The sequence below is a fragment of the Psammomys obesus genome, unplaced genomic scaffold, assembly GCF_907164565.1.
Source record: "Psammomys obesus unplaced genomic scaffold, mPsaObe1.curated_primary_1811, whole genome shotgun sequence".
Taxonomy (NCBI): Eukaryota; Metazoa; Chordata; class Mammalia; order Rodentia; family Muridae; genus Psammomys; species Psammomys obesus.
The window spans coordinates 11,694,477-11,705,694 of NW_026596117.1; the positions used below are offsets into that span (position 1 = coordinate 11,694,477).

Genomic DNA, 11,218 nt, shown 5'->3' on the forward strand with positions numbered 1-11,218 from the left:
ATAGATAGATAGATAGATAGATAGATAGATAGATAGATAGATAGATATCAAAGATAGGCAAACAAACAAACAAACATTGAAGGAGAAGGCTTACTGTACATGCATGAGAACCTGAGTTCAAATCCCAAATACTCATGTGAAAAAACCTATAGCCTTAGCTCTGCAGAAGGTGGAGGCAGGAGGATAGCTTGGGTTTGCTAGTGTCTTCCTCTGGCATATGGGCAGAGAGAGAGTGAGAGAAAGAGAGAGGAGGAGGAAGGGGTGGAGAGAAGGATGAAGGAAGGAAAAAAAACCTGTTTTCTATCTTCCAATTTCTCTATGAATTTCTCCAATGAACATCTATGAATTTTACGTATCCGATGCACCTTAACACAGCGGCTCAGAAGCAGGACAGGAAGCAGCGTGGTGGAGGAGAGCGGCGCGGCTCACCTGGCACGTATATGTAGATGTGCCGGCCTTCGATCTCGCTCTCTTCCGTCTGAGTGTGGTTGTAATAGCAAGTGTACCACCCGGTGTGGGCCGCGGAGGCGTTCACCACTTCCAGCACCGTCACAAAGAGGCCACTGTTGTTCTCCTCGTTTCTGATCTCCACGTTGGGGTCTTCTTCTTCAGACATGGGGTGCTGCCAGCTCACTTCACTCTCCCCAAAGCATCTCAGAGAAAAGGACGAATTCAGCTGCACAACCTTCTCATTCTCATTCGGCAGGATAGAGGGTAATAAGAGCTGGCAGAGGATGAGGCCCGGCCCTGGAAAGAGAAGCAGGCATTGAAGCGGGTGAGCCAGAAGGGATGGCTTCGCCAGAGCACTGAGAGCGGCCACTGTAGCAGCTTATGCGAACAACGAGCATTTCTGCGGGAGTCTCCATCGCTCTGGACACCCGTGAAAGGCCCCCCATTATAACAGCCGCTGCATCTGCCGAGAGTAGCAAGTGTTCCAAGTAGCAAGGGGCCTCAACAGTCCCCACCGAACCCCCTAGTCTCACCCCTCCAAACACTCAAATGGATAAAGGATGTCTGATTCCAATTCCATATTTCACACTCTCATGTGTGACCATAAAATATCCCAGTGCGCGGTCTGGGCTCCAGCACATATGGGTTCTTTACCGTGCATATGCCCTGCAGAAGTTTTCCTTGGTTTAAAAAAAAAAAAGTGGGCAAGAGATGTGAGAAGAGGGGCAGGAAGATAGACGGAACAAAGCACAGAGCAGAGCGGGGTTCACTCTGCAATCCCACAGCTTTCCCCACGGCAGCGCCTCTGGCACGCCATCTCCCCTTAATGACTTCCAAAAGCCAAAGCAGGAAGGCATGGGTTTACATTCACAAACAGTAAATAAGACCCGGGGAGGGAGGGAGGGGGTTGAAATGGATCTCCGAGCTCCAAGTTTCAGTCTAGCTTCCCTTGTCTATAGCGAAAAAGGAGACACCTTATAGCTTAATTATTAATGAACGGCCTCTAGTTTCCCTCGGTACCTAACATCTGCGACACATACATAGGTGGATAAAATCTACCAAGCGCCAGGCGTGCGCGCCACCACTGAGCATCTCCACAACCCTCTTTCCACTTTTTCTTTTTTTTTTTTTTTTTTGACACTCACTATGTGGCCCTGGCTCAGCATGAATTCACAGTTTCCCTGCTACAGCCTCCCCAGTGGCTGGGATTACGGGTCTGAGCCACCAAGCCTGGTGAAGGACGCCTGAATCTTTATTTTATTTGAACATACTCAAATCCATCTGCTCCGCCTTTGCTGCAAGCCTGTCCCAGGGGAAGGAAGAGGGCGGCGGGCACATTTAGACATTTCAATGTCTTTTTATTCACACCCTCGGACCAGCGATGCAAAGCACTTGTTCTGAAATGGAGTTAGTACTGTGTGTCTGTGTGCAGGTGAGAGGCCCATGGAGCAAAGAGAATCATCTTCGCTCCCTGGGACAGCGAGTTGAGAGAACAGGGATGAGTGTGAGCGAGCATACGTACCTGTGAGGAGACAGCTGAGGACCAAAACGGCCTGGTGGGAGGTCCCCATAGCTCCTGAGAACTGCAAAAGCCAAAAGCCAAACAGAAACAGCATTAGACAAATGGAAAACCACAGACGAGCTAGGTTCTCCTGCAGTGGGAATCCTTCATCGTACCAGCTTAAGCTGCTACAGACAGACAGACATACAGCTAAGTGGGAAGTATCAAAGAGCATGGTGGAGCCTCTCTTGGAGACACTGTCTCGAAAAACAGAGAGAGAGAGAGAAAAAAAGAAATGAATGTTAAGGACTTTCTCAGCATCTGAGCTGGAGAAGTCTCAGCTTCATGTGGGCTATCACTGGCTTTGCGTCACAGCCCATCAGGAGTTTGAATCTTCTTACTTTCAAAAAAGTTCCTTGGGCTGGGACAAATAATTCAACAGCAAAGTGTGGTTTCGGTGTATTCTAACCGATAGCTTGGTGGCCTCTGTGACGTGAGGCATGTGAGAATATGGGCTCCCAGCGTGTGTTCTGGTGGGACCTGGACGGACATACAGCCAGGCTCCTAGAAGCTTGGAGAGCCCAGGACAGGCACACGAATGAAGGGATGGGAAAGGGAATTGGGAAGAGGCCCAGCACGGTTGATGGACACTTTCAATACCATCACCTAGGAGGCATGAAGAGCATCCCTCATTGTCAAGGACATAGCATCTGTGCAGAGCAAATTCTGGGAAACAGGAAGGCTCCGTTTTAGAAATCTGTACACAGGGGAACGTTCCATCTGTCCCTCACACCATTTCTCGCTGTGAGGCACAGAAGTTTATCAAGTGGTCCAAAAAAAAACACACAGCCGGGGGCAGATCCAGGAGTGTGTGTGTGTGTGTGTGTGTGTGCACGCACATGAATGTGTACTTGTTCATGCATGTTCTTACGAGTATAGGTGCATGCGGAAGTGAGTGGTTGACATCAGATATCAACGATTCTACGCTAGCTTCAGTCATTCTACACTATGCTTTGAGGCAAGGTGTCTGGCTGAACCTGCAGCTAGCCAGTTTGGGTCGACCAGCAAGGCAGCAATTCCGAGGGATCTGGGAAAGGTCAGCCCTTCGGCGCCCACTCTGCCCTAATACAACCCAGCCCCTGACCCCTCTCCTTCTCTGTACACCATAATTAGAAAACCTAATTGCAGGGTTGTGAACCGAATGCACTCAGAAAGAGGCTGTCTGGCTTAATGGTCTCTGAGGATCTTGGCAGGTTGCTGGAGGATGTCGGGTTTCCAAACTGCTGTGGTGACGGCCACAGGGGGCCCCAGAGCCAGGCTGGTTGCCTGATTTACCACAATTAGCAGTAAGGGCCTGTGTGTTTGTACACACAAATATCAACCTCCCACCGATAATCCACTTGGCCAGCTTCAAAGCGGCTCCCAGCGCCAGCTTGCCGGCTGGGGTTTTATCACGTTCGAATCCTGCAGTTCTCCAGCAAGCCTCACCAGCCATGGATCTTTCAAGCCCCACTAAGCTCAAGAGAAGGACTCAGCACACTGACAGGGCCGGCTCCGAAGAGCGTTCTGCCCCAGCCAGGCTCTAGCAAATTTCCTTCTGTGTGTCCAGATATGGTGGACTTGCTGCCAGAGATGATGATTTACTGGCATACAGAGTGGGCAGCGAAAACAGGGGCCTCTGAGAGAGTGATAATGATGCAAAATAGTGACTATCCACATGTGTTTGCTTAAGATTTCAAACCCCAGTCTCTGATAAGGACCAGTTCCCTGGCTAGGAAAGCCGGGTGTATTTATGAAGTTGTATGCCATTACTCATTTGTGACCCAGACAATGTAGCCATGAATAATTGTAGCATGTCTGCCTCACAGTGAGAAACAGAGCCCAAGGGAAGAAAAAGAGGCTCCCCATGCTCGCTATAGGGAAGATCTCTGGAAGGGAATCTTGGTTTTACTTGTGCTCTCCCACCCTGAAAGTGTCTTTCTTCATTGCTCCCAGCCAGGAACATCCACAGGTCAGACACAAAGACACAAGTAACTGAGGTTATTACAAAATCTGAGGCCTGTAAGCACTGAAAGCCAGTACAATGGGAACTAAACCCTTTTGCAGGAAAGAATAACAGATTCAACTAAAAATAAATAAATAAAACAAATCATGAATGGGTCTGGTGAGATGCTCCAAGAGAGTAAAGATGCTTGCTTGCAAAGCCTGATGGGCTGAGTTAGAGCAACAAGACCCGAATGGTGAAAAGAGAGTGCAAACTCCCACAAGTTGTCCTCCGGCCTCGTGTGTGCACGGTGCACACACACAAGTAATAAATACACTCTTTAAATTAAATCACTTATTATTCAGGCGTGGTGAAATAGAGATGAAGGGGTTCAAGGCTGGCCTGAGCTATAGGAGACTTTATCACAGAAAGAAAGAAAGGAAAAGGAAGGAAGGAAGGAAGGAAGGAAGGAAGGAAGGAAGGAAGAAAGAAAGAAAGAAAGAAAGAAAGAAAGAAAGAAAGAAAAGATGTTGTTTCTTTCTCCCGTGTCAATTCCATGTTGGACTGTAGTCTCCGTGTTCTGATCTCAAAAAGCATGTCATAGTTGGCGTAACAATCCAGAATGTGCGGTTGCAGCCATGCTGGCTCTGAGGCGGGTGCCATGGTTCCTATGCAACCTGTTATTCTCCTCCTTTCTCAGAAGACACGATTCGAATCACATCAGACTAGATTCTGATTCCAGCTCTTGACAGGGTTTCCCATCTACCCCTCAGAACTTAGGTCTTATCTCTGCGCTGGAAACAGCCATCACTGGCTTGTCGGTTTGCCTCCGCTGGGTCCTTAAAGGATAAAGGACCAGTGTACACAGTCCCAAAGTGTGACTCTTCCTGTAGGCTCCTAAGATGTTAGACAATGCCAGGCCCTTTACAGCCTGCTTACTAAGAAAGTGAAGGCCTGGAGGTCCCACAACTTTTTCTTCTGCCTACTGGGGAAGCGGATGTGACCCTCTAGCTGGTATTGCTGTGCCAATTCTGCATCATCAGCTAATACATACAGTCCTAAAACACAGAAGCAAATCTGACTGCAGCCACTGTCTCGGCCCACCCCTTTCCATCCCTCCCTTCGTCCCTCTCTCCCTTTCTAGTCCTTCCAGGTTGGTCTTGAATTCAAGATCCCCCTGCAGCACCACACTCAGCCACCCCGCAGCAAACAAAAACGAAAACTACTGTAGGTTATAGTCTCTTACCAGGGACCGAAGGGTAAGTCGGGAAGTAAACAGGATGCGAGTAATATCAAGGTATTTCTCCCAGAAGAGCTGCCATTCCCCCAAGGCCATGGCCAGCTTCTCTGACACTAAGGGCACAATGCACAGATTCCACTGCCCAGACACTGGACACTGAAATCCGCCCCACCCTGTCCCAGTTAAACACCCCAGCAGGCGGACTCTCTGCCCCAAAGCCACCAACAGCCTTCAGGATTCAGATTTCTGAGGTTTGTTTAATGTCAGCTCTTCCAAGTTAATTCTAACTATGAAAATAACACATCTTGTTGTTTTGCTTCGTTTCCCCACCCCCCTTACTCGGTCTTATAACTTCAGCCCAGGCAGCTTAAATACGGGTCTGCAATGGTGGCGACGTCTGTGTTTTCTAGCCCAAATTATGTTTCCCGGGACCTGTACCCCACCAACTGCTGTGTTTTGATCTCCTGGAGCATACTGTTAGATGTTCCAATAAGGAGTGGGGTGGGGTGGGGTAATTTTACCCGCAAGCATCGTACAGAACAGCCTGAGTTCATAAGCCTTGGTCTCCTTGAACCAGAGGTGAAACTATGAGAAAATAAAGTAACGCTTCCTTCCAACTGTCACTAAATGAGTAGAACAATTGATCAGTGGCTTGAAGTCAGCAAGCCCTCATCCTAGGTTTACAGAAGTTAGAGAGCCTGCTCCCTTCCTGACTGGTCCGCTCACATAAACAGTGTTCATTATGTAAGTGTAAAAGATTAGCAATTAAGGCTTGAAGTAGCTCAGCCATACCACACTTATCTAGCATTTGGAGGGACTGATTCTGATCGCCAGACCACACACACACTCACACACACAAAGTTGGAAGCTAGACATATGTCTGAAAAATAAAATCTGTTCCAGTGATTGTTGCGGATTTGTAGGAAAGAAAAATCAGTAAAATCACCTCCGTGCTCCTTAAGAGCAGGAAAGTGGGGCTGGAGAGATGGCTCAGCTGTGAAGGTCACTGACTGCTCTCTGGGTTCAGTTCCCAGCACGCACATGGCAGCCCAAACACAGGAACCTGACACTCTCTTCTAGCCTTAGAAGACACCAGACATGCAGGGAAAATACCGACCTGAAGTAAAAATTTTAAAGAGGAAAAAAAAAAAACAAAAACAAACTCATCAACTTCCCTACTAGCTTGGAATTTGCCAAGCCCACCAAGAGGTATATGCAGTTCTTCAGAACAGACAGCAGATGGCAGTGTTGGTTCAAGAACCAGTCCTGGTCGTCTCGGAGCTGCCGCCGCCATTGAAACCAATCGAACCAACTTTTACAGTATCTTAGGGTTGCACTTTTAGGTTCCGCGCTGGCTTGCAACTAAACTCCGAGGAGTGGGATCAGAAATAAGACAACTTCTGTCTAAAATGCCTAGATGTCCTTGGGGACCCCAGGAACAATCGTCATCATCAGCATTATTATCATCATCACCAATGCCCAGAGAGGGGACCAAGACGCAGCCGTGTCTTGGGAAGCGGGAAGATAGCGCCGTTCACCAGGCCCCAAAGACTTAGCAGGACTGGCCCCTTGGGATTAGGGGAAACAACGCGCTTTGACTTTCCACCCTCCAGGCATGAAGGCTACCCCGACGCTGCCAAGAGAGACCACAACGCCTTTCTCCGACACTCCATTGTCACTCCTCGTAAACCCGTCCCCGCGGGGTCCCTGCAGCCTGGCTGGTTGGAAACGACTATCCCCATTGCCCAGGAACGCAGGGTCGCCAAACAGCAACAGGCCTGGGGAGCTTGCCCCGGCCTGGAGCGCACAAACAGACGACTGTCCTCCAGGACCGCGCCCAGTCCCTAATCCCACCTTCTGCTAAAATTCTAACTCCCCAACCCCGGGCCCTCAACCCACCCTCGTCCACCCAACGCCTCTGAGCCAACGCGGTGCTTGCAAGGGAGACTCAAGAGCCACCCAGGTGAGCCGGAATTTCTGGCGCACCGGCCCCCAGCTCAACACCCCGGGGACCGCTCGACCGCCCAGGGCTGGTGGGACCCGGGTGGCGCCGCGGGGACCACTAGAGGGCGCGGCAACCCCGCGGATCTTACCCACCGGCTCCGCCGTCGCCCGCAGCTCCCGCTCCGAGTCCCCTACGGCGCGGCGCGCACCGCCGCCGCTTCTCCAAGAAGTTCCGCCCTGAGCTCCGGACCGCGACCTCTCTCTCTCTCTCTCTCTCTCTCTCTCTCTCTCTCTCTCTCTCTCAATCTCTCTGCCACCAGACACCCTCGCTCCCGCCGCGTCCCTCAAGCCCCGGGCCACACGCTCGCCACGGGAGACGAGGCGACGTCGGTCTGCCCCGGGACCCCAAGCTCCCGCCTCCCCAGCTCACGGCCGCCGAGGCCGCCGCGCCCTGGGCTCTGTGCTCGGCGTTTGCATTGTTTTCAGCTGCGACCTGAGCGGAGACTGGGCAGGGCGGAGGAAGGGGGCCAGGTTTAGTATTTCAGGCGAGCAACAGCGCCTCCTGCGGGACGGTCGGCGGCGCCCGCAGCCGCTGAAGGCTGGACCGAGCCCTCTGTCGAATTGGCTTGGTCGAGTGCCCACCTTGCCCCTCTGTCGCCCTGTCCCTGGGCACCCCCCGCTCCCCTTTATGCTTCTGGCTTCTCTTGCTCCCGGGAGGGAGGGAATCGAAGTAGAAGGCTAGGGAGGAGAATCCTCGAGTCCGTGGCTTTCTTCTCTCCCCTCTTACCATCTAATGTCCCAACTCGTCTACGTGGTTCGCCCTTCGCCTTAAAACAAAAGAAAAGGACACCGAACCACATCGGCAAAGACACAGGCACCGCTGGGGTCGGGGACCAGAACGCAGTCGGGACACGCTAAGCACTGTCCTCGGGACCCCTCTCCGCGCCTCCTCCCCAGGGCCGACGCCCCCGGCCAGCCAACCCAACGCTCCGGGCTGGGCTGTGGCAGAGCCTCACCTTTGAGTCACCTCTCCAGCTCTCAGCCCTCGGTCCGGCACGGCTACCTTCCCCCAGCCACCTTTAACCTGGATGCGACTCGCCGAGAGCCAGAGGGGGTCCCACCCTCCCAGGCCGGCGAGCGCACGGCTGGCCACCGCGTCCCCAGCTCGGGCCTGTCCCCGGGAGGCAGAGAGCCCGCCTGCCCCGGCGCCCTGGGCGCGTTCGCCGCTGGATGCTCAGGCCGGAGCCCCTCCCCTCCGCATCCCTCCCCCTGCCCGCGCCCCGGGGCAGAAAGAAGCAGCCCCCCGAGCCCAGGAAAGGGGGGGGAGGCCGGCCGCTGGGTCTGACCCCTTCGGGGCTCCCCCAAACTAAAGCCCGAGCAGGGAGCCGGGGCTAGAACCGGCGGCGTTCGGCCAGCTAAATGCAGCCGTCCTAGGATCCGTCCAAAAGCGGGACCCTCCGCAGAGCCCCGGAGCAGGGGCCGACCGAGGCTGCCAAGCGGCGTGGCGGGGTGTGGGGTGGAAAGGGGCCTCGAGAGGGGCGCGGGGAGCAGGAGTCTGAGAGGGAGGGGACCAGGGACGGCCTTAGCCCTGGAGGCTCGGACCGCGGGAGAGGTCGGTGCAATCGCCAGCGGGACCTCGGAAGACGTGCGCACCCCGGGAGCGCAGCGCCCCGCGCCTCCCCGGCCACTTCGGGAGTTAGCCCGGGGGTGTGCAGCCGTGCGCCCTACGCTCCGGCTCTCCGAGGCTGCGGGAGTCTGATGCCAGGCCACTCGGGAGAAGCCACTCGGGCCAGAACCTTGAGCAATCCCGCCACGGAGCCAAGAGGCCGTTTCCCACACCGCCCATCCCGGTGCTTTTTTAAAATTTTTCTGGGCAGCTCGGTCCGACGCTGGGCAGCCCAGTGCCCCCCCACGCCTCCTCCCCAGCTGGGGTCCCCCGACGCACACCCTGGGGGGGGGACTGGGTGACCCCTGCTCTCCCAAGCACTCTCCTCACATCCTGAGGTCCCGGCGGGGCCCGGAGCCCCTGCGCTCCGCAGCGAGACCTTCCCGGAGCAGACAGCAGGCCAGCCCTTCCTCTCCCGGGCCGCTGGGGCCGGGGCAGCTCCCGCACACCTGGCCGCAGCTGGATCCCGCCGCGGGGACCCGGGCCCGAGCCACGCCGCCTCGCCCCGCATGGCGCCCACACCCTCTCCAAACGGAAGGGCTAACAGACCCCAGACGTTGGAAAGCCGAGAGAGGGAGAGGAAGCAGCCAGGTTCCCCGGCCCCGGCCGGAGTCTGGGGATGGGGGTGCGGGGGAGGGACCCTCACGCGTGTAGAGAGATCTCCGCGGGGGTGCACGGTGAAGGAGGGAGGGCTGCGTGGAGACAGCTCCCGAGTCCTGCAGGATGGTGAGCGTTGGAAGCACAAAAAAAAGGGGGGGGATGGGGAGACACAAGGCAGAGGTTACGCCCCGGGAGGCCGGCGCCACGCACCCGTCACCCCGGGGCAGAGAGGCCCCCGAGGTCCGCGGGCGGGAGGCTCACCTGCACCCACGCCTGTCCCTCTTGGCGGCCGGGACCCGGCAGCAGCCAGGCCCCCCAGCCCACCCCGGGCCGTGCGGGGAGGACTCACTCCGCCGGGGAATGCGGGTAGGGTGGGGGCGGGGAGCGCGGCCCCGGATCCCTCCAACCCCGGTCGCTGGAATGCGGGGCCGGGACGGCGGCGTCTCCACTCCCGGGGACCCAAATGTGTTTGTCATTATTCCAGCCCGCGCGCCCGCGCGCCCCGCCGCCGCTCCCGCCCGACCCCGGCTCTCTCCGGCTGTACCCCGGCAGCCGCGCCGTCCAGCAATTACCAGGGCTCGCCTGGCGCCGAGTGTGCCCGGCCGGCCGGGCCCCCGGGGTCCGACCTCCTCCGGCCGAGCCCTTCGCGCCTCCCTCCCTCTCTCTCCCGGCCCTCCTCGGCGCCCCCTCTCCACACACCTCTCCCGGTGTCCTCCTCCTCCCTCCCCCCAAAAACTGGGCGCCACGCCGGTCCCGCCAAACCGCGGGCGGCGGACGAAAATACTTCTTCGAACCTGTCCTCCGCCGGGACCCGCCGCCAAGAGGCCAGGTACTGCTGCTCCCACCCCCAAAAGTGTTCCTTGGTGTGTGTCCCGGTACGCGCGAATGCCACCCCCGACACACACACACACACACACACACACACACACACACACACACACCCTGCAGAAAAACCTCAAAAATGTAGACCTAACAATTTCTTTGGGAGGCTATAGGTTTGTTAGGAAAACATGGCTTTTAAAAATAGGTCTGGGGGAAGAAAAAAAAAAGTTTTATCCTTGGACCTACTCTATGGTTTCCCCCTCATTCCGGTGAAGTTTGTTCCGAATAAATTACTCTCTGGACACACAACTGGAATCCAGCTGTGTGTGTGTGTGTGTTCGCGCGCGCGCACGCGCGCGTGTGTGTGTGTGTGTGTGTCTGTGTTTTCCTCGTTGCCCAGAATCTGAAGTCCCTTCGCTTCTTCCGAGCCGCAACAGACAGATCAGGCACCTCCTTTAGAAACAAAAGTCACTTTCCCCTCTCCCTTACCTTCCTCTAGGTCAGTTCGCAAGGAAAATCCTACACACGGTGTGAAAAGTAAGCCCCAAGCCTCCTGCCCTCGGCCGCGGCTCCTCTGTTTGTTTCTCTCCCTCCAGCTCCGACAGTCATGGGCTCAAAACCCGCATTTTGTAATTGATTCAACGTTATAGTCCATCCTCCTAAAACTAATCATTTGCTGAAAGTAAATAGCTGTCAGGAAATGAAGCCCCCCCCCCACCCGGCCTCTTCAAAATAAAAGTTTCCCTCGGCTCCTGGCTCTCTCAATCGCTCTGACTCTAGACCTCTCCTTTGCTTCTTGCTCTTATGCAATCAGGGGGTCCAGTCCCAACCCCCTGACTTCAACAACAACTGGAGGGGGGGGGGGGGAGGCAAACCAGATGGGGGGGGGGGTGGCCGAAGGGGGGAGGTGTTGACGTTCTGCCGGGAAAGAGAGGTTTCGTGAAACTACAAACAGCCAGCATTTCCAAAATGAGTTGGCTTCCCGAGTGTGTGTGTGTGTGTGTGTGTGTG

The 11,218-nt window shown here is 55.3% G+C and overlaps 1 protein-coding gene across 3 annotated transcripts in view; it reads right to left on the minus strand.

The window, feature by feature from the left end:
• The window catches only part of Pdgfra (platelet derived growth factor receptor alpha), a 43,771-nt gene extending 32,940 nt beyond the window's left edge, over positions 1 to 10,831 (minus strand). For 2 of the 3 annotated variants that reach the window (XM_055629420.1, XM_055629423.1), the window contains exons 1-3: positions 10,697 to 10,831; positions 1,973 to 2,033; positions 430 to 747 (exon numbers count right to left, since the gene is read on the minus strand). In XM_055629420.1, the coding sequence (XP_055485395.1) occupies positions 430 to 747; positions 1,973 to 2,021 (367 nt within the window). In that variant the 5' untranslated portion in view covers positions 2,022 to 2,033; positions 10,697 to 10,831. Of the gene's footprint in view, positions 1 to 429; positions 748 to 1,972; positions 2,034 to 7,272; positions 7,316 to 10,696 lie in introns of those variants that run through there. The other variant, XM_055629422.1, reaches the window with a different exon arrangement.
• Positions 10,832 to 11,218: the final 387 nt, after the last annotated feature.